Source organism: Telopea speciosissima, chromosome 10 (assembly GCF_018873765.1).
Source record: "Telopea speciosissima isolate NSW1024214 ecotype Mountain lineage chromosome 10, Tspe_v1, whole genome shotgun sequence".
NCBI lineage: Eukaryota > Viridiplantae > Streptophyta > Magnoliopsida > Proteales > Proteaceae > Telopea > Telopea speciosissima.
The window spans coordinates 21,212,852-21,236,412 of NC_057925.1; the positions used below are offsets into that span (position 1 = coordinate 21,212,852).

Genomic DNA, 23,561 nt, shown 5'->3' on the forward strand with positions numbered 1-23,561 from the left:
AATAAACAAGGAATAGCTTACGCCAGTGGACGTACATTGGAAGCTTTCCCAAGTTTGAAAACGAATTTCTTATCTTCCCCCTCTCTCGTTGTCTCTGTCTGTCAGTTATTCTTCAATGACTTTCAGTTGGTTTACTTTTTGCGTTCTTATCGGTTTTTTGTTTTTTTGAATTGCATCATCTATTTGTTTGCTTGAACCCTCTGTTTTAGCTTCTTTTCTGAGTATGATTTTGGGAATTAGGAGCTGTGTTGGGTCGAATGCACGAATTCAGATTTTGCGTTATTAGGTGAGGACCCTTCCTGGATTGAGTGTGGGATTTTGCTTCCTTGCTTTTGAATTGGTAAGAGATTTTTCGAAACTGGGGTTTGGGATTCGAAATCGTTCAGTTTTCTGCATTATGGGATTTATTGCGGTTTTTTTTTCTTACTGATTCATAGTACCAACTTTGATGTTATGATTTTTTTTCCCGAACACTAATTTCGCTCCTGAATTTATAAAGATTATCTGTGATCCTGGTTCAAACAAGGGCAGTTTATTTTTTTCTCCAAATTCTGGAAAGGGATTGTGTTTAAACGAAAATCCCCTTTTATCACGCCAATATGAAAATTGTTTCCGTTAGCTGTTTCTCTCTATGTCGTTGTTGGGAGACTGCAAATCAAGTACTGAGGAGGAAACCCTTTTGGTTTGTCGATACTGCAAAATTAGGGTTGGGGAGTAAAAACTTAATTTTTGTACTAGTACTCATTTCCTCTCCTCCCAGATCATTCGGAGTACTGTAAATTTAATGTTTGCCGGACACTAGGTATCAGTTTTGGGTTTCAAACGCATTTGGCTACTGTTCTTTCTTTTCTCTCCAGATTTCTTTATAGGGCTGCGAGATATTGGTTCTGAGCTGAATCCTCTGTTGCCCACATTTATTCTTTTTCCTGAAAAAATGGACATCAGTAATGAAGCAAGACTTGATCGATTCTCAATTGGTCCTTCCACAATCATTGGTAGGACTATTGCTTTCAGAATTTTGTTTTACAAATCCATGTCAAATCTAAGGCAGCGGATTTTCCATGTTCTATTGAATTTTGTCTGTCGATTGAGGGACTCTGTGTTGCCGGTGATCTCTTGGTTTTATCCCCAAAATCCACAGGGGATATTGGCAATGGTCACACTCATAGCTTTTCTGTTGAATAGATATACAAATGTTAAAATGAGAGCTGAATTGGCTTACCGGAGGAAATTTTGGAAGAATATGATGAGAGCTGCCTTGACATATGAGGAATGGGCTCATGCAGCTAAGATGCTTGATAGGGAGACCCCAAAAATGAATGAATCAGATCTTTACGACGAGGAACTTGTGAGGAATAAGCTCCAAGAACTTCATCACCGTCGCCAGGAGGGCTCTCTCAGAGATATAATCTTCTGTATGCGTGCAGATTTGGTTAGAAATCTAGGTAATATGTGCAACCCGGAGCTTCACAAGGGTAGGCTTCAGGTGCCCAAGCTCATAAAGGAGTACATCAACGAAGTTTCAACTCAGTTGAGAATGGTCTGTGACTCAGATTCTGAGGAGCTGCTCTTAGAAGAGAAGCTAGCATTCATGCACGAAACAAGACATGCCTTTGGGAGGACAGCATTGCTCTTGAGTGGTGGTGCATCTCTGGGTTCTTTTCATGTGGGTGTGGTTAAGACACTGGTAGAGCACAAGCTTTTGCCTCGGATAATCGCAGGTTCCAGTGTGGGCTCCATCATGTGTGCCATTGTTGCCACAAGGTCTTGGCCTGAACTCCAAAGTTTCTTTGAGAATCCTTGGCATTCATTACAGTTCTTTGATCAGATGGGTGGGATTTTTACAGTTGTTAGGAGAGTTATGACACAAGGGGCTGTTCATGATATTAGTCAGTTGCAGAAGCTATTGAGACATCTCACAAGTAACCTAACCTTCCAAGAGGCTTACGACATGACTGGTCGAATTCTGGGGATCACAGTTTGCTCCCCAAGGAAGCATGAGCCCCCTAGATGCCTGAATTACTTGACGTCGCCTCATGTTGTTATATGGAGTGCTGTGACTGCTTCTTGTGCTTTCCCTGGCTTGTTTGAAGCTCAGGAGTTGATGGCAAAGGATAGAAGTGGTGAGATTGTTCCTTATCACCCTCCATTCCACCTTAGCCCTGAAGAAGGTTCTGGTACACACACACGCAGGTGGAGGGATGGGAGCTTGGAAAGTGACTTGCCTATGATGCAGCTGAAGGAGCTGTTCAATGTCAATCATTTTATTGTCAGTCAGGCAAATCCTCACATTTCACCATTATTGAGGCTAAAGGAGATCGTGAGAGCTTATGGAGGCAACTTTGCTGCCAAGGTATGCACATGGACTAACACTGATGTTTCTTGGAGAAAATATATCTGAGCCGTATTACTCAAATTAGGATATAAAAGTGTCTCAGAGATTCTTGTCTTGTTCACCTGATATTTAAATTTTCTCTTCTTATCTGTTATCTCATAAAGATTTGGAGGTCATATGTATGTGGAGTATTCTTTGCACAGCGGTGCATCATGAGTTTACCATATCTGTGACATGGAATGGTTCTGTAATCAATCTGTGATGCATGGAGAAACTCCTTTGGTTGTTCTAGAGGATGTCCCAACTTGATACAAATACCCATCAGTTGCAATTTGAAGCCAAACCTTGAGCAATGCTTTTGTCTAGGTCAATCTCAAAATCATGCAGCCTGAACAATCTTTGTCCCTTGGACCATTGTCCTGTTACTCCTGTATCATTTTGACCATTTCAGTTTTCCTGTGAATGACATTCTCATCATGCATATTATGTTGTGTCTTGGATGTGTCAGTTTTGCTTTGCATGTAAAATATAAGATATATGCTTTTCTATCCTACTTCCTAATATCTTGAATGGAATCAACTGAGCTAGATTTGATTCTGGGCATCAAGGAATCTTTATCCACATCTTTGTTTTAGTGTCAAATGGGCATTCAATTCTTCAATTTTCCATGCAGCTTGCTCAACTTGCAGAGATGGAGGTGAAGCATAGGTGCAACCAGGTGCTAGAACTTGGTTTCCCACTTGGGGGAATTGCCAAATTGTTTGCTCAAGATTGGGAGGGTCATGTCACGGTTGTGATGCCTGCGACCCTTGCTCAGGTAGATACCTGATCATTCTATCTGATGCAATATGTAGTGGTATTTCTATGAACTGCAGTATTTGGATCCATTCTAGCTAATCTTTGCAGTGATTAATAAGCTCTTTTGATCCTATATTTGTATTCTGTATCAGTATTCAAAAATTATTCAGAACCCATCTTATGTGGAGCTTCAAAAGGCTGCGAACCAGGGCATGAGGTGCATTTGGGAGAAGCTTTCCGCAATAAAGGCCAACTGTGGTATTGAACTTGCACTGGATGAATGTGTTGTAATTCTGAACCACATGCGTAGGCTCAAAAGGAGTGCTGAGAGGGCTGCTGCTTCACATGGGTTAGCCAGTACAGTTAAGTTTAATGGTTCTAAAAGGATTCCCTCGTGGAATTGCATTGCACGAGAGAACTCAACAGGTTCCCTCGATGAAGACACCCTTTCAGATGGTGTTGGTGGGCATACAGGAGTCAATTATGGCCGGAACCTCCGGCATAACATACTTGATGGAAGCGATAGTGAATCAGAGAGTTTAGACCTCAATTCTTGGACAAGATCTGGTGGACCCTTGATGAGGACAACTTCAGCAAATAAGTTCATTGAATTTGTCCAAAATTTGGATGTTGATGCTGAATTGAGCAAGTCCTGGATAAGGGAAGATGAAGCCAAAGGGTGGGTGATCAATTCCAACTCTGTTGTGATTCAGACAGCAGGCAGCGATCCATACGATCACAGTTCAAGGGGAACAACACCAGACAGAAGCTTGGAGAGCACAGAAGTTGAACAACGGGATGTCACTAACCATAGACTTCCAGCCACTTCTAGCATCATGCTGAATGAAGGAGACCTGCTGCAGCCCGAAAGTGTACACAACGGGATTGTACTCAATGTTGTGAAGAGGGAAGAACTAACTCCAGCTCATGGGGTTAATGGCTCTGAATATTTCCACAATTCATCTCAAATCCCAGTTGAGTGTGTGGAAGTTGGATGTCTATGCAATGAAATGTATGAAAGCTCAGCATCCGAAAATGGTGACAACAATGAGACTGTCTACAACTGCCATTCTGATATGGCTCCACCTGATTCTGAGGATCATTCAGTCTCAGAAGAAGGTAAATTGGAAGTTTTGGACAGATGAGGGATTCTGTTTCTGTAAATACTACAATTTGGGTAAGACCAGCACCCACTTGTACCAAAGATGATGTTACATGCACCTGTAAAGTTCAAGTTCAAGTTGTCAACGGTAGGGTAGCACTATTGTAGTATTGCTTCAGGCACTGTAAAGCTACTTGAATCTGAATGGAGTATACATGAGGCTGCTTAATACATGCAAACTAACACTGCCATGGATTACCGCTTTGTTGTAATTTTATCATTCGTATTTGATTGTGAAGTAAAGCCCCTGTACAGGTAACCCAAACATTAGATCATGTTACAGGAATCCCTCTCTCTCTCTCTCTCTCTCTCACACACACACACACACACAGACACACACACTTTTCTGTCTCTATATCCGCTATATTCTGCAGAAAAACATCAGCATCAGAGAACCAAAGATAAACCAACGTAGAAAGACATTTGTTTAACCCAAGAGTCCTGTTTCAAGTAGATATATTCTACCTTCCCACTGTATTATCATTGTGAAAATCCTGTTGTAAATTTACTGACAGCTTCCGCACATTATCAAATTTTAGATGGTTTTATTTGTATGCTTTGATTTGAAATCTGCACTTAAGAAGGGAAATGAATTCTAACTGTATGAGGCAGGTTTTTTTTTCCAGATTAAAGAGGTAAGAAGGCCCCAAAATGAAGGGGAAAGAATAAACAGCAGTCCCTGCGGTTTGCTACTCAAATCCAAGTTTAGTCAATAACTTTAGAGGCCATAGCTTTGTTACGCATAATTATTCAAAATTTCCTTGTCTATTCTATTTTTGGAAGCCTTTTTAACCATTAATAAGTAGTAGTTGTTTTACTCTTAAACATTGTTTTGTCATCTCTTTCAATTCTGGATTTTATGACTATGATCTGTTCACATGAATACTTAGTCTAGTGTGATGAGGCATAGAGGCAGCAGTGGAGGATGTGGAAGTCCAGCTCAACCACCCAAATATCCTTAGAAGACTTGAGAGAATAAGAGCCCAACATGGCTAATTGGATTCTGACTGCAATCAAGGATCTTTGATTGGCTAATTTGGTGTTGATTACAATCAAGGCTTGATTGGCTGATTTGGTATTGATTGGAATCAAGGATTGATGGGTTGATTGCAATCAAGGCTTGATTGGCTGATTTGGTGTTGATTGCAATTAAGGATTGATTGGCTGATTTACAGTTGATTGCCTTCTAATCCTATCCTTAATTAGTTTTTACTTAATATGTTATATTTTTATTTAGTATGTTCTTATTTTAGTAAAACTCAATTTTAGGCTTAGGGATTGAGATTGGGCTTTGGGAATCCTATAAAGGGATCTACTATAATAAGGAAAGACAGATTTTGAATAATATTGAATTTAACCGCCATTGGAGAGTTTCAGAGGAGCTTGCGAGTTCCAATCTTGTGATTGAGTGTTCTTCTTCCTCCTTGACCCTGCTCGATCCTACCCTTGGCACAAGGGTGCTCCATTTCTGGTATCAGAGCCAAAGCAGGGTGTAGCGAGTATGGCTCCCAAGCATAGGGGAGATCACACTGTCACATAGAGGACTTTACATTGAGAGAATAGAATGCTCAACTACGTCAACAAATTGCTGCAATGAATCTTGAGATGGAGCGTTTACGAACCTCATCTTGTCATTCCAGTAGATCAGATAACACCACAGGTAGTCAATCACCCTCCTCGGAAGATGAAAGGCGTGCTTTTGCTATGAGACTACTACGACGACATGCTCAGGAGGAGCAAGAGGTCGAATGGTTTCGAAAGTTGAAAGACGACCACACAACTCTAGCTAAAAAGATCAACCTCGGAGTGGAGAATCGACAACTTTGCCAACAAGCTATCAACGATCGATTCGTCACCCAGGTTGATTGGAGAGAACCTCCCAAGTTTGACGAGTTCCAGGATGAGTACGTCGACGAACACGACGGTTTTGAAAGCCTTGAACCTGATTCTATTTTAGAAGCACAACACGATGAGTTAGCATCATTAAATGTAAGTGATTGTTTTCCTTGCAAAGAAGCAGTTCCAACAACCATCGATCTTCCCATCAAGGAGATCACCTCTCAAGTCTTTGATTTGGTTCAATCATGCATATCAGTTTCTGTTTTTGGAGATTTTTTCGTGAAGGAAATGATGAACACAGCACTGTATCAGGATCAATATTTGGAGCCGTTGCAACTTTGCAACTTTCTTTACTTATTAGTTGACAATGTAGCGGAGAAGACGAATGGAGACACGTTCCAATGGATCGACATTATCAATATGTATGATGATCCTTATTTGGCCTTCCTGTCTGTACTTCAATTTGTTCACGGTATACACATCATCAACAAACCATATTTTAATGCCTCATTTCTTCAAGCTGTGAACATCTTAATTGCTATCGCCATCAAATCTGAAGTTGAGCTACAAATTCTATTATATCCAATTGGAGATATCACTATCACCAATGACTTTGTTTGGTTTCCATTTGATACTGGTAGAAGGCGAACATCTGATGATGGTGACTTAAATTTGAGATTGAATTATTCTAAATCAGGATGGAATGATGCAAGCATAGATGCAGCAGTGGAGGATGTGGAAGTCCAGCTCAACCACCCAAAGATCCTTAGAAGATCTGAGAGAATAAGAGCCCAACATGGATAATTGGATTCTGACTGCAATCAAGGATCTTTGATCGGCTGATTTGGTGTTGATTACAATCAAGGCTTGATTGGCTGATTTGGTATTGATTGGAATCAAGGATTGATTGACTGATTTGATGTTGATTGTAATCAAGGCTTGATTGGCTGATTTGGTGTTGATTGCAATCAAGGATTGGTTGGCTGATTTATAGTTGATTGCCTTCTAATCCTATCTTTAATTATTTTTTACCTAATATAATATGTTTTTATTTAGTATGTTCTTATTTTAGTAAAATTCAATCTTAGGTTTAGGGATTGAGATTGGGCTTTGGGAATCTTATAAAAGGATCTACTGTAATAAGGAAAGACAGATTTTGAATAATATTGAATTTGATCTCCATAAGAGAGTTTCAGAGGAGCTTGTGAGTTCCAATCTTGTGATTGAGTGTTCTTCTTCCTCCTTGACCCTGCTCGATCCTACCCTTGGCACAAGGCTGCTCCATAGTGTCTACACTCTCTTTTGAAAAAACTATGGTTCTATCAAAGCAATCCAAAGGAAACACCATTATTGGTACACAATCAACAAGTGCTGAAAAGCAAACCAATTACAGCAAATTACTGAACCATTTTCTATCTTACATTCCAAAGTATGCATTTTTAAGAGAATCTTTCATTGGATTTTTAAAGGGAACGGCTTACCGAAGGTAAACTAAGAGGACAACAAAGTTACAAAAATAAATATATAAACTTCATTGAAAGGAGGAAAATGAAAATAAAGAGCAGACAAATAAAGAAAAGAAGGAAATTCACTAAAGACCATTAGCAATGAATTCTCCTCTTGTATCCCAAGGGTGAGTTTGAAAAGACTTCCCAATGATGCTTTGCTAAGGCCCTCAACCTTTCCCAGTTTCATATTGAAAACCAAATGTATGGTCTTGGCATACAGGGCTCATATAGGATACTCCTAACTTTTGCCACAAAAAAAAAAATAATGGATTGGGGTTTCGCGGTATGCAAACACCATAATCAAGTTAAGTGCTCTACAAATGATATTTCGCTATAGATCCTAAGGTTCCTTTCTCACATGTCAAGTTTAGCCTAGATGGAATTTTCCGAGTCACAAAGTAAAGCCTTCAAAATTATGGGACCACAAAAAAGGCGCATGGACTAGCAAGGGGGTGAATGGACATACATGGGAAGATAATATACCACTACATGAGAGGCTAAATGATTGAATTTGACATGCGGTGATATGTGGCCAATCCATAAATATTCCTTAGATATGCCAAGGTTGGAATTGCCACATCATCCTTCCCTGTGGTACAACTAAGGCTGCGTTTGGTATGCATTCTCGGAACACATTCTGAACCAAGAACATGTTCTAGAACGAGAAAAGCATTGTTTGGTATACATTCTCATTCTCAAATACTGGAATGCATATAGGAACGAGGCCTGTTCTAGAATGGGTTTTTTTATCCATTCTGCATTCTCATTTTGGTCATCATGTTCAATCTCGGTCTCGTGGTAACCCACCCTGTGACTAACAACGAAAAACAAGGTTTGTATTTAAGAAATGACGAAACACCAAAAGCACATGAAGTTGATGTTTATGAACAAGCTTGGCCATAGCAACGGTAGCTCCATTACCGCTGCAAACCCCTCCAACGACAAAGATTTCGTCCATTGTTGTGGTTGCAGTTGAAATCAAATCCAACTTCGAGGAAGCAAATCAGATTATTAACCGAACCTGGGTATATACCTGGTTCGGGTTTGACACCCACCCATGGGGTAGCCGATTGGACCAGTTAGGTTGGCCACTTAAGGAGGTGGGCTTTACCCTCTAGATCTCTTCCCTCTATGTGATTCCTATTTAGAGTGGGACACTTTGAGGAGGCGGGGACTGATTATATATAAATATAATCAAGTCACCCCAAAACCTGAATTGCATTCTTGCACCATTGAGATCCCTCTCTCTCACTCTCAATCTTGTTCAACAAGTTACTAATGTGTTCTCTGTGGGATTCCATCTATCCCAAAGGATTTGTGGTGTGGAGTTGTCTATGGAGAAGCCTTACAAGATATCTAGAGATTGAAGAAGATCATTCAAGTTTGTAAAGCTTGTAACCAAATCTGCCCAAGATCCTTCAATTGCGTTCCCATCTCCGTTCAAGTAACATTCTATCGGGTGGTGATTTATTTACATTGGTATTATAGCTATTAGGGTTTGGACTTTCAATTTAAGTAGAGAGATTTTTTTTTATTAAGGGGGTTTCTTTAGATCCGCAACCAGCGGCGATGTATGCTACCATGGCAGTATGCGTGCACCACAACTGGCTGATGCAGCTGTACAGAGACCAACACGCGTGTGCACCAGGCGTTGTTGCAACTGCTGGTCCCAGCGTACACTCGTTGCTGCGGTTGCACCTATGCCACTACGTAAACCCCCTGCCTTTATGTGCCTAGCCTTATTTTTTTGTTGTTGCTACCGCGACCTCGTATTCCCATTATTATTATTAAAAAAAGGGGAAAAGATCTCTGTCCGGGAGTGTGGCCTACGCCAGCACTCCCATGAGTCTCTCTTTCCTCTCCATGTGAAAAGACACCTCTTCCCCTTTGTTTTAAAGAGGAGAGAGATAGACACATAGGAGTGTTGGTGTAGGCCACACTCCCGGGTAGAAAACTGCTTCCCTTAAAAAAAATTAGCCGGTTTGCACATCTCTTATTCTCATTATTCAATGGGTTCAGTTAGAACAACTACCAAGGACAGCACTTTGGTATGAAATTTGGGTTAAAACCTTGGCAGTAGAGCTCTAAAAAAATGGAAGGGGAGAAGAGGGAAAGGGTTGTCGGCCTTTACCATCTATTTTAAGACTTTGGCAGGAAGATCAATGCCCAGTGCTAGACTATTTTAATACAAAATAGGGCAGGTTGAAGTTTTATATTAAACCTTGGTTTTAGGGTTTTTGGCAAGAAGATGGTCTCTCGTCACCCATATTCTTATCTTTCCCTAAATTGGGCTATAATTCTTTTTTTGTTTGGGGATTCTTGAAACCATCCCATTCAAGAAGAGAAGATTATGAGATTTCTTGTTATTGGGTGCATCTCTTTTATGAGATTTCTTGTTATGGGTGTATTTTAATTTATAGGTTATTCTCTTTTGTGATGTGGTTGCCCACTAGCAAGAAATCCATGGGAAGAAAATAAGAGAAAGGGAATTATCCCATATCATCTCATATATTCCCCACATGATATGGAGAATTATTTTGCGAAATTTATAAATAATTAAGATGTTAATAACACCTTCTCATGACGGTATTGATTTTATTTTGACTCGTACCATACGATGTCAAACTCCATCCCATGCAACCCATGCTATGTATGTAAGGGACACACTTTACGTATGTGTGATAGAGTTGATATTTGAATGTAATGCAAAGTGTGATCTCACTAGTAGTGATTTAGTAGGAATTTGAAATGTAAAGAGATGGTTGTAATTTTAAATTTTATTTTTGAGAAACCATGTAAAGGAAAGCCACTACACCGCGTATCACTTTCTTATATCGACTCGGCGTGTCACTTCAAGTACCAAATTGGGTCCCTTATGTGGGAACCTTGCACACCCGATGTATGGCTCATTTTTTTATGGTATGGAGATGCTCATTCCTCCTTGATTTTCTTTTGTTCAAAATCGGTTAAAATTATACGTTCCCAAATCCACATACTTCTGAAATTTGATTATGAGCTTAGCGAAATTTTTTGTCTCACCATGTGGAGTAGGGAACCATTAATTTTAGTTAGGGTTTCTTGAACAAAAATTTTAAATGTGTACTAAATATCTTCCTTGCGTATTATGAAATGTAGTTATGGCTACTAAGACTGTTGTTGTTCACCTTAACCAAAGCAATAAGTTGGATGGAATCAACTATGACATGTGGCATTGGAAGATTAAATTCTTATTGAATGAACAAGAATGCCTTGAATACTTGACCTCTGAAATGGCAAAACCTGATGAGGGTATTACTATTCGAGACCGTCAAGACAAGGAAGCCTATGATGCTTGGTTTAAAAAGGATCATAGTGCACGTTTCGTTATATTAAGATGCATGCACGATGTTCTAATCAGCTAATATGAGAAATGTGAGACTGCCAAGTCCATACGGGACCAAGTTAAGTTAGACCATGGCGGTACATAAACTACGATGTTAAGGTCTATGACCTTGAAGTTTGAGATGTGTCGTAAGGACCCCAAGCACACCATGACTGAACACCTTAGGGTTGTGAATGACATTATTAAAAAATTAGAGAATGTTGGGTGTAACCTTACCAATGAGCAGCAAGTTCAAATCGTCATCAGGACACTACCTAATTAATGACATCGCTGCTCATGTGGAGCTAGAGGTGGAACACCAAGAGGCGGCCCATGCTCAAGCCCTTGTCATCCAAGCGGGGCAATGCAAGACATCTAGGTCTAAGTATAAAAGACAAAGGAAAACAGGAAATCAAGGACAGTCTTAGAACCAACCGTCAACTGGAGGCAAGTCCACCAAGTGCAAATGTGGCAAGTATAGCAGAAAAAAAGAACTATCCAAAGCCAAATGCTATAACGATCAGAAGATGGGGCACTTCGCTCGTGATTGCACTGAACCGAAGAAGGTACCATTTCTATCCCACTCTCCTTGTACTTTTGTATGTACTCATGTTTTGGTTTTCCATACCCAATCTGATTAGATTGTGGATGCAGGAGTAACAAGACACATAGCTCATGATCGAAAGAGATTTGTTGATTATAGAATGGTTTCGAATGATTCCCAAAACATCTACATGGGAAGTGACACAAGTAAAGTGGTTCAAGGAACTGGTACCTATCAGTTCACCTTGCGCACTAGGTGCACCTTACTTCTTTATGATGTGCTATATGCACCGGAAGTCCAGCATAATTTACTTCCAATTATAACACTTTTACTTTTGGGATATTCATTTGTTTTTTATGGTGGTTTGATGGAGATACATTTGGGATGATAGTTTATTTGGACAGTGTTTGTTTGAGAATGGTTTTATTAAATTAGATTTAGTAAATCATGTTGTTTCTTCATCTTTTGTGATTAATACTAATAATAATTCAAAATCAATTGCATGATATGCTAGACTAGGACACATAGGTCGTGACATGATGACTAGGTTAGCTAGATTAGGTCTACTTGGCCCACTCGCTAAAGTTAACCCACTGACATGTGAGTCCTATTTAGCTGGTAAGGCCCATCGGAGCCTTTTTGGAAAGGCAATCCAAGCAACCCAGAACCTAGAGCTTGTCCATTAGGATATCTACGGACCAATGAATGTGAAAGCATGTCATGGTACTTCTTATTTACTTACCTTTATTGACAATTATTCGAGATATGATTATGTTTACTTGATCACTCACTGCTACGAGGCATTACATTGCTTCAAACTCTTTGTAGCAGAGGTTGATAATCAACAAGGCAAGAGTTTAAAACTCTGCGTATTGACCAAGGATGTGAATATCTATCAGATCACTTTAAAGAACCCGTGTGAGAAAAAAAGGAATCACCAAGCAATTGACTATTTTCTTACACCTTGCAACAAAGTGGTGTAGCGGAACAAAGGAATGAGACCCTCTTAGATATGGTTAGGTCAATGATGGTGCATGCCAACCTCCCAATATCTTTCTGGGGGGATGCTCTTATGACTGTTTCCTACATTCTTAGCTAAGTGCCATCACAGTCACTTCCTTCCACTCCCTTTGAATCGTGGAAAGGCGCAAAGTCCATTTTAGGGCATTTGCAACCATGGGGATGTGTTGGTTATATTCATAGAACCTCTCATAAGTTTGGAAAACTTGGCCCTAGAGCTAAAAAAAACATCTTTATAAGATATTCTAATAACTCAAAAGGCCATGTCATGTACTGTGAACATCAAGATGGAGGAATGAGAGATTCTGAGTCACACGATGTAGATTTTCTTGAGACCAATTTCCTTAGTATTAAAGACGCTAGTAGAGATCTTAACCTCTTTTAGATAGAGACTAATGAAAGCATCTCATTTACCCTTGGCAAAGGTGGGGAATTAATAACTCATCATGTGATCGCCAGAGAGGGTGAGAGTGATCATTATCCTAATGGGAATGCGCCACCTAGTGAAAATGCACAACCCAAAAGTCAAAAATATTTTACACGTAGGAGCACACATGGACACACTATTGTTGTCATTTTGAGATTGAAGGGGATGTTCTCATTTGTGTTCCAAGGGATGAGGATGAGCTATCAGTTGGATATACCTAAAGAGAGGGTGTAGACTATGATGAGACGTTCTCCCCTGTAGTGAGAATGGCCTTTATTCGCCTCATTCTAGCCATTATCACAAAAATGGATTTGAAACTCTACCAAATGAACGTTAAAGCTGATTTTCTCAATGGAGAACTGGACGAAGAGATCTTTATGGCTCAACCAGTGGGTTTTGAGGCGAAGGGACAAGAAAGCAAGCTATACTAACTCAAACATTCCATCTATGACCTTAAGCAATCGTCCAGGCAGTGGTACATTAGATTTCATCATGCCATTTCCTCTATTGGTTTTGAAATGATTGAAGAGGACCATTGCGTGTATGTAAAATGGTCTAAGGAATGTTTTCTTTTCCTATCCTTGTATGTTGATGACATCATATTGGTTGAGAATGACATTGAGTTGATTGTGGCCACTAAAGAGTAGTTGTCTTCTATTTTTGAGATGGACATGGGTGATGCAACTTTGTGTTGGACGTGAAGATTGTGAGGGACCGCGCTAGGAGATTTCTTAGTTTGTCTCAAGAGACTTACATAAAGAAAATCCTTGAGCAATTCCATATGAACAACTCAAAACCTATAGACACTCCAATGGACAAGGCATGTACTTTGAGCCAAGACCAGTGTCCTAAGATTGATGAAGAAAGAAACTAAATGTTGAAAGTACCCTATGTAGCTGTAGAAGGCAGTATGATGTACGCAATGATGTGCACGTATTCAGACATATGCTTTGCAGTTGGCATGATTAGCCATTATCAAAGTAACTCAGAACTAGTTCATGAGCAAACTGTAAGGAGGATACTTCGATACCTAAGTGAGACCACAGATCTCATACCCATCTACAGTGGTTCAGACTTGAGACTGAGGGGCTATAGTGATGTTAGTGACAGAAATGATTGCAAATCCACCTCAGGATATGCACTTGTCCTAGGAGCCAGGGCTGTTACTTAGAGCAGCAAGAAATAGACCTACATCGCCCTATCTACGATAAAATTGGAGTATGTTGCATGTTCGACAATAGTTTAGGAGGCTATTATATCACGCCCCAACCCAATGAGAGATATTTTACAATAAAGGGGGTGACTGGGACAACACATGTCATCCCAATACCTACCAGATCACAGATATAGTGTCCCGAGCCACATCCACCCTGTCATCAAGTTATGATAGCAGTAAGGAACATATCCAATGGAATAAATCATTCCAATTACAGAGTTAGCGGAAGCGAAGTTTAATTAAATCATGTGAATTATAGAGCATCGGTTCTCTAATGATAACACATAACACAATTTCAATATTTGTAACCATTCATTTCTCTCCTTATAATTAAACATAAACTTTATACATGATTGTGGATGAATACAGAAATTAAATAATAAATCATGCCACTAGGGCACCATTCTTGGGTGTACATCGACATCCAAATCACAGCCACCGGCTCCACTTGACTCGCATCCAACAGTACTCATCAAGAGAATATCTGCATATCAACTAAAAAGGAGTTGTGCAACGAGGTTAGCTATACTAGCTAGTGAGGGAATAAAGGGAAATGTACATATACATAAACACATAATTTTAAGCAATATGATGCATGCTAATGTTAGATTCATTTTTCACCTAGCACACAATTCTATAAGTTAGGTGTATGCTACTGTGATAACACTGAGGGTCACTTGACTTATCACCCCAGGGAACCTCAATTATTACACGGGAGCCTACGCTGGTAGAAGCCATCAGACGACCCAGTGGTAGACCCGATAACCATCACTACCCTTGACCTGGCCTCTCCCACCTCCACAGACAATAGGTGCTCAGACTATCCAACACATAAACCCTTATTGGCAAGGGTCGTAGCATAAGGGAGCAAGAATCCTAGCCATAGATATACTATATGCAAGTCCTATCGTCCCGAGAGGTATTCCGAGTGCATCAACGTCCCATTCCATCTAGTACCCAAGTACCAGTACGGCACGGCACATGTAGTTCAGGATGACAATCAATCAATTTTATAATTAAAATTGGGGTTCCAGTACCGGTACACCCCGCATCGTCACCCGGTACAATGGTGAGAACAATATCACATTCATAGTAGTTCACATTGAAATAAATAATGCAATGCGTACAATGCTTATATTTTATATAATAGCATGATCAAGGTTGCTTAATATATATATTCAAGCCCAACAAAATCACCCAAAACCCACTCACCAAACTCGGGTGTCACTCGATGTGGTTGACATGAATCTCATCGGTGAACCAACAATCCATCGAGTTGGGTAGCCTAAAAATACAAAAGCAATCATCAAAAGATGTATAGAGGGATTCCATGTTATGCCCCCAAGGTTCAAATCAAGTTTCAACCAAGACAGCACGAGCGGACTCACGAACGGAAGCAATAGGGTGAGTCTGTCCCTAACTCCGTTTAGGCCAAAAGGTCAAAACACGAGGAGCGGATCCACGGATGGAACACCTTGCATGGATCCGTTCCTGCATCTGTTTGATTTTTGAGACACACCCGAGAGCGAGCAGATCCACGGACGGATGCGCCATCTTAATCCGCACTTGCATCCGTTCGATTTTTGAGACACACCCGAGAGCGAGCGGATCCGCGGATGGAGGCAACAGAGTAAATCCGTTCCTTCATCCATTCAGGTCAAGTCATAGGGATAACACTGGATGGATTGATGGATGGAACCACGATGGTGAATCCATTCGTTCATCCATCGGGATTCTTTTCCAAGATTTTTTAGGGTTTTTCCTCTAGCTTGAAGCCTAGAGTTCACCTTGCACTCAGGGTCAGGGAGGGGGTGTCTTAGGTCTCCCTAGGGTCATTAGAACCTAGGCTTACCTCATGGATCTAAGATCTCATAAGGATTTGGTCCAATTTGCTCCAAAGGTAGGGTTTGATGGTTTAAAACCAAGGGTCCAGCAGCAATAGCTGCAATGTAGCTCATAAAAACCTCTTCTAGGATTTGGTCATCACCATTAGCTCTCACTAAGGGTCAAGCCACACCTTGAGTCCCACATGGAACCCTAGGTTAGCTCAAGCTCAAGGAATCCATCAAAATGGAAATGGAAAGAGGAATATACCAAGGGTTTAGGTCATACCTTGGTGAGAGGAGCTCCAATTCCAGCCCTAGCTAGCCTTGAAGATCCACCTCCTTTTTCTTTCTCCCTTCCTTTCCATCTCTTCTTTTTCTTCTTCTCTTCAAGCCTTGTCCGGACAGCAAGAGGAGGAGATGTGGAGCAGCCAGCCATCTTGGCATGGCCTCCATCTTCTTCCCTTCCCCTCTCATTCCTCTCCTACTTCCACTTCTTCTTCTTCCTTGTCACTTCTGCTCCACGATTTGCTTGGGAGGGGGAGAGATAAGGGAATAAGAGGCTTGTTTTATCTTTTAAAGGCTAAAAGGGCCTTAGGTCTTGTTTGTTTAGGTGCCCCTAAAATACATGGTCTTTAGTTTTAATTGGGCCTTAGGGCTTGTTTGGCCCAAGTCACAACCCATTAGGTCCATCTAGTTAGGACATGTTTGGGTAGCCCTAAGTCTTATAATACCTATTAGTCCTCAAGGTTTGTTTGGTTTAAGTTAGAATAGTAAAACCAATTGTTTAATGTTAAGTCTTGTGGGTCCACTTTCATGGCCCAATTAACCAATTAATGGTAAGGGTGGCGGTCCATTTGGTCCGGGGGTCTAGTTATGCTGTTCGGGACACGGGGATGTGGGTCCCACAAGAAAATAAATCAAAAGGGCAAGTAACAGCATGGGCGAATCTGCGAGCAAAATCAGTCAAGTGAGTCCATTCGTGACTGCGTTGCTGCTGTCAAGGCCCAAACTTCAAGGAAAGTTGTGCGGCTTTGACCCGTACTTCCAGGACTTCGAGGGGACACGTATAATAGTAATTTAGGTTTAAGGTCATAGATGTTGACCATTGCCACCATGACATTATCCTTTGGTAAGGTCTAATTTGCCCCGGGGTATTTAGGTATATTTCGGGTGCGGGTGTAACATATTACGCTTACGAGATTCCTGCAAAGACTTAGGCTCTGTATGGTAACGCTTCTGTTTTTTTTTTTTTTTTAGTGTTTTTGGATCTGGCACAGTTTTAAGTGTTTCTATGTTTTTTGAGTGTTTCTGGGTCCTGAAATGCTGTATGGTAACAGTGGAAAGAAAACGTTTCTATACATAAGAAGAAATAGAAATCTGTATGGATCGCACTTACCAGAATCGTTTCTGTTGTTTACCAAAAATTATATAAAATGCCACCTACACCATAATTTTTATACTTATGGTTTTTAAACAAAAAAAGTACAAAATCTTAAAATGAAAAACTACTTAAATTGTTTACGTAGTACATCCATAAGTTTGAACCAAATATTACAAATATATCTAAAGTTAAAATAAAACATAAACAGAAAATTAAGTACTTTCATATCTTCCAAGATATATAACATACTTCAAGATGAAAAAAGACTCTGCTGAGAAGTTTCTTGTTTCAGTGCAAGCTGCATCACATTTATTGTACACACCGTTGAGCAGTTGAAGCCAGCAATCGCAGTCAATTATGTTGGATTAACTTCATCCCAGTATCTATACATATTACTATCCGAGTAAGGAGGTAAATCTTTAAAGCATAAGAAAGTTACATTGTTTGCACTACAACATGGGTTTCCATCTATGAGCTATGCCATAGTAGATTTAAAAGGGTTTTGGCCTAAGACAAGGCTTGAAGTATAAATGTTTCCCTGGACAAAGGTTGAACCCTTAAGACTGGTGCTCAGCTCTTGTACCATACTAGGAAAGCCCTCATTGTAAAGGTATACCAACTGGTTTACATGCTCTGCACATCCAGTTGTAATATTATCTCTAATTATTATGCCTGGTGTACACCCAAGTTTGGCAATGTTGAATACCAAAAATTTCCTTGCTCCCAGATTATAAATGTCTTGCCATTGTTCAAGTATAACCCATAAATGAGATAAATCTCTTTCAAACTTAAAAGGTTTAATCAGTTGAAGGATTAACTTGTTTCTCTTACCTACAAATATTGTTTGAGTTCTTTTAAGAGAATGTTGGCAAATTGTTCTGGGGGTGTATAGATGACTACTGTTGTACTCTTCTGGTAGGAGATAGTTGTTGATATAGTCATTGCTGCCTATGCCTACTACAAAAATGGAGTTGGATAAGTACTACAAGAGCTCATCTTTGGTTTTGAAGTTCCATGGTAAGTAAAGGTTAACAGTTTCTTAGAACAACTCAATTTGTGTCTATAGGGCTAAATTCATCCCCTGCATAACGAACCCCTTGCCTCAGATTTTCGCATGTCTTGATCATTACATGTCTTAATCTCTAAGATGGGACTAACTAAGTTGCATGTCTTGATCATTACAAAGAGTGACATGTAGCTTATATTGGCACCTTAGACCTGTGATTTCTCATGTATATAGGGGTGGGAAGCAAAAGGCAAAAAAACCTAATAACGACAGAGATCTATTAGATAAGGGGAGATAACTAGGGAAGGCAAATGGCCATTGGTAATTAGGGATTCCTATTTGGCTATAATTTCACAATCATATCAATATCATAGACCAACAAAGATTATATATATAGGTGATGGTCAAATATAATATCTCATCAAATCTGAAAATTGCAAACATCTAAAATAAACCACATATAAATTTGATTCCAGCATTAAGTATGAATTGTTTGTTATGCATACCTCATTCAACGTTGTTCTTTACCCTCATCAATTACACAACACAACCTTCTAAACAAACCCATCGTATTTTTTACTATTATAACCAAACTATCACAGAAAATTTCATCCTCTTGATTTGACATATATGAGATCAGAAATCTGCCATCGAGTAAACATGAAGCTTCGTATGTTTGAGTGCATTATAGAGATCATCCAAACCCACAAAAAAATTGAAAAAGAAATTAAAAAAAAAAACCCCCAAATAGGCACCAAATTTTTACCTTTATATGTCTTCAAACGAGAAGTAGGGTGGATTTATGAGACTAAAGAACCCCAAAAGCCCTTTCGATTTAGGGTTTTTACAAAAGCAATGTAGACCTGTAGAAGAAGAAGAAGAAAACGAAGTTTGTATGCCTATCTCAAAATAGAACTGTATATACATGTCGTATTTCACAAATTAACTAAAATACTTGAGAAAATATAGATTGAAGGATGATTTGTATTGCTGTAGTGTTGTTTATTTATACAAGAGGATGGAGGCTTCGTAACTCCATGATTGTAGGTATTTAGATAGATACAAGTAAATGATAAAGATAAGAGATAGTTAGGATAGAGATAAGATCAGTTATGTTACGTAGATTGGTTTGAGTTGGGTTGGATAGGAATACGGCTATTATCCCCCCGCAAACCAATGGGACTGCCAGTCACAGTGAGTTTGGCCCGTAACTTCTGGAATCTCGGGGTGGTCAAGCCTTTGGTAAAGAGATCGGCAATTTGGTCTTCCGTGGAGATGTAGTGAACCCGCATGTCTTTCCGAGTGACCCGATCACGAACAAAATGGTAATCCACCTCAATGTGTTTTGTGCATGCATGGAAGACGGGGTTGGCGGCAAGACTAGTGGCACCAATGTTGTCACACTAGATTGTCAAAATATCTGGAATATAGATACAATGATCCTTCAGAAGGCTGCGCACCCAGGATAGTTCAGCGACAGTGACTGCAAGTGCCCTATACTCGGATTCGGTGCTAGATCGAGAGACAACCGGTTGCTTCTTGGCAGCCCAGGAAATGAGGTTTGGGCCAAAATATATACAGTAACCAGTAATCGATCGTCGATCGTCAACATCACCAGCCCAGTCGGCGTCAGAGTACGCCGTAAGTGTGGAGAGATTGCTCTTGGTGAGGCACAAGCCATAATTGATGGTGCCCTTGAGATATCGGAGTATGCGCTTTACAGGCTCCCAATGAGGCGTGCGAGGGGCGTGCATGTATTGACACACCTAATTGACTGAATAAGTGACATCAGGTCTGGTGAGAGAGAGGTATTGCAAGGCCCCAACCGTACTACGATATAGAGTGACATTCTCTAAAGGATCACCAGCGTGAGCTGACAACTTAGCACCAGAAGCAACTGGAGAGGAGGAGGGTTTGGCACCATCCATGTTTGTCCATTTTAGCAAATCAGCAATGTACTTTGATTGAGATAAATGTACACCTGCGGCCCCTCTAGTGGCATGGACGCCTAGGAAAAAATGTAAATCGCCTAGGTCCTTCATGGCAAATTCCTTGCTCAAAGTCGTGAGCAGAGTGTGAAGAGATGCCGGTGAGGTCCCTGTAAGGATAATGTCATCTACATAAAGGAGTAGATAAATCCGAGTGTCGTTATGAGCATAGACAAATAGGGAAGAGTTAGCCGTGGATGCCACAAAACCAAGGGCCCTAAGATGGGTGGTAAACCGATGGAACCATGCCCTTCGGGCTTGTTTGAGGCGATAGATGGCTTTATGCAACCGGCAAACATGATCTGGATATTGGGGATTGACAAATCCCTGGGGTTGGTCCATATATACCTCCTCGTCCAAAAGACCATGTAGGAATGCATTTGTAAAATTGAGTTGGTGTATCGACCATTGATTATTGACGGCGATGGATAAGACTGTGCAAACTATAGTGGGCTTCACCACTGGACTGAAGGTGTCTTCATAGTCAATTCCGGCCTGTTGATGGTACCCTTTTGCTACTAATCGTGCTTTGAATCGGTCGATGGACCCATCAGATTTTTGCTTGACACGGTAAACCCATTTACATCTGACGACATTGTGATTGGGTTTACGGGGCATGAGTGACCACGTGCCATTATGAAGAAGAGTAAAAAATTCTTCTGACATTGCTTTATGCCAATCAGGGGACTTATTGGCAGTGGTAAAACAACTTGGTTCTATTGGTAATTCCACATGTAAAGCCGTGAGAGGGTACCTGGTGGTATAGAGAACCTGTGGCTTACGTGTGCTGTCCCTTGAGCGTGTAATCATGTGATGGTGCACTGGGGCAGTTATCTGCTGAGGCAATTCCACTGTGTGGCCGGGTGTTGTCGGCTCGATGGGAGCTGGTACGGGCAGGTCCTGCTATATCGGTGGAGACGGCATGGCTGGTGGTGGTGGTGGTATAGAAGGAGATGGTGATATTGGTGAAGCCGTAGGCTGTAGAGGGGGTTGCACTAGAAGAAGATTTGGTGTATACCCAAGCTGGACCCTAGTCGTGTTGGTGGATGGTGGGTGGAATGCCTTGTGATTTGAAGCAAGTGGAAATAGGTGTTCATCGAAAATCACATGCCGTGAGGTATAAACCTTGCCATTTTCCGGATTGTAGCAGCGATAGCCATGGTGCTGGGTGCTATAACCAATAAATATACACTGAGCACTACGAAAGTCCAACTTGTGTTGCTGGTAAGGGCGCAAGTATGGGTAACAGGCACACCCAAAAACCCGCTGAAAACCATAGTCTGGTGCACGGTGAAACAGGAGCTCATAAGGACTTTTCATTTTTGTGGTATGAGACGGAAGCCGATTGAATTGAAATACTGCCGTCTGAAAAGCATCGACCCAAAGGTCCTTGGGTGCACTAGCATGGGCAAGAAGTGACAGCCCTGTTTCTACAACATGACGATGCTTGCGCTCAACCTGGCCAACTTGTTGAGGAGTATGAGGACAAGCAACCCGATGTAAAATTCCTTTTGATTGTAAAAAGGTTCGAAGTGGGGAATTTACAAACTCAGTACCCCCATTAGTTTGCACATTCTTAATGCATGCATCAAATTGATTTTCAACTAATTTGGTGAAGGTAATGAATGTGGGAAAAACTTCATCCTTAGTGAATAAAGGAAACAGCCAAGTATACTTGGAAAAATGATCAAAAATAAGTAAATAATATCGAAATCCATAAGCAGAAGCTATTGGGGCAGGACCCCAAACATCCATAAAAAGCAATTGTAAAGGCCTAGTGCTTACAAACTTGGAATTAAACAATGGTAATCGTTTACTCTTCCCACACTGACAAGAAGAACAAACATGATTAGAATTACTACTAGTGCAAGGTAACTAATGATGACGAAGAACACTACGAAGGATAGGAGATGCTGGATGTCCAAGGCAGTGATGCCATACGACAGAAGAGACACATTCACCAATAAATGCATGAGGAACCGATTGAGAAGATGATGACAAAGGAGAGCAACTGTGAGTCAGCCGAACAGGATACAAGCCATTACTGGTTGGCCCTTGGAGCAGAATTGTCCCTGTTGTCAGGTCCTTAACACGAAAACAAGAAGGAAAAAATTCAAAAACACAGTTGCTATCCTTAGAAAACTGAGAAACGGATAAGAGATTTTTTTTTCATGTGAGGAACATGTAAAACATTATGCAGCATTAAAGAATTTGGTAACTGATGAGAACAGGTATGTAAAATTTCCAAACCTGTACCATCACTGACCATAACCCGATCAGTGCCAAAATAATCAGATCGCATTTGTAATGTGATTCGTTGCGCCAGAATCCAGGTACCACACAGAAGAATCAGTATTGTAAGCAGCAAGCTGTTTGGATGGTTGACGCCCTTGATTGGCGAGATTCAGCCGATTATAGCAGTCAAGTGCGACATGTCCTGGACTGGAGCAGATCTGGCACACAGGACGGTTGTCATGCTGATTAGTGTAGCGACGACCCTGCTGGGTATACCGTCCTCTCCCATGACCTCGACCCCGACTAGGAGAGTCATGTGGCTTATTTTTAAAAGCACGATTGGTGGTGGTGGTAGTGGTCTGCCCTTTATTATTGTTGGAAGATGAGGCAGTCGCAGGTAACGCCATTGAAGAAGGCTCCAGTGCTGTACAAAACTGATCAAGGTACAGCTCGTGACTAAGCAAGAGACTGTGCAGATCTTCAGATGTAATAGGCTCTGGTCGAGTCATGATCGCAGTGGTGAAGGACTCATAACTCGCACCCAGGCCGCCAAGGATGTAAAGGATAAGATCACTATCATCCACAGGATGATTGGCAGTAGCGAGAGAATCAGCAATATTCTTGATACGGTTGTAATAATCAGAGACAGATAGAGATCCTTTCTTCACGTTCTGCAACTGATAATGGAGCTGCATTATGCGAGCCCTAGAGTGAGAGGAGAACATCCGTTCAAGAGCACTCCATACGGCGGCAGCGGTATGAAGGCCAACAACCTGAGCCATAACAGGCTCAGTTAGAGTAGCATTAATCCAACTCAGAAGAAGCTGGTCACGAAGGATCCAATCATCACGTGCCGGATTGGGAACCATAGTCGTTGGTTCTATGGCAGAAGGAATAGTCGCCGGTGGACAAGGG

The 23,561-nt window shown here is 40.8% G+C and overlaps 1 protein-coding gene and 1 long non-coding RNA gene across 3 annotated transcripts; one reads left to right on the plus strand and one right to left on the minus strand.

The window, feature by feature from the left end:
* Positions 1–766: 766 nt before the first annotated feature.
* Positions 767–19,347, plus strand: LOC122642804 (triacylglycerol lipase SDP1-like). Of its 2 annotated transcripts, XM_043836406.1 has the most exons (4): positions 767–2,353; positions 3,009–3,152; positions 3,286–4,310; positions 19,337–19,347. In XM_043836406.1, the coding sequence occupies exons 1-3, from the start codon at positions 935–937 to the stop codon at positions 4,276–4,278; spliced, it is 2,556 nt and encodes an 851-aa protein (XP_043692341.1). In that variant the 5' UTR covers positions 767–934; the 3' UTR covers positions 4,279–4,310; positions 19,337–19,347. The 2 variants fall into 2 exon arrangements, with proteins under 2 accessions (XP_043692341.1, XP_043692340.1); XM_043836405.1 differs by lacking the exon at positions 19,337–19,347 and having other exon boundaries at positions 3,286–4,578.
* On the minus strand, positions 18,050–18,498 carry LOC122642806. Its single transcript, XR_006330103.1, has 2 exons — positions 18,249–18,498; positions 18,050–18,155 (listed from the first exon to the last, which is right to left on the minus strand). It is a non-coding gene; the product is annotated as an uncharacterized LOC122642806 (long non-coding RNA).
* Positions 19,348–23,561: the final 4,214 nt, after the last annotated feature.

Bases quoted from the DNA above. Each gene is read 5' to 3' on its own strand.
- LOC122642804 (XM_043836406.1), top strand. From the start codon at position 935: ATGGACATCAGTAATGAAGCAAGACTTGATCGATTCTCAATTGGTCCT. The intron at 2,354-3,008 runs GTATGCACATGG...TTTTCCATGCAG, and splicing joins GAGGCAACTTTGCTGCCAAG to CTTGCTCAACTTGCAGAGAT. The intron at 3,153-3,285 runs GTAGATACCTGA...ATTCTGTATCAG, and splicing joins TGCCTGCGACCCTTGCTCAG to TATTCAAAAATTATTCAGAA.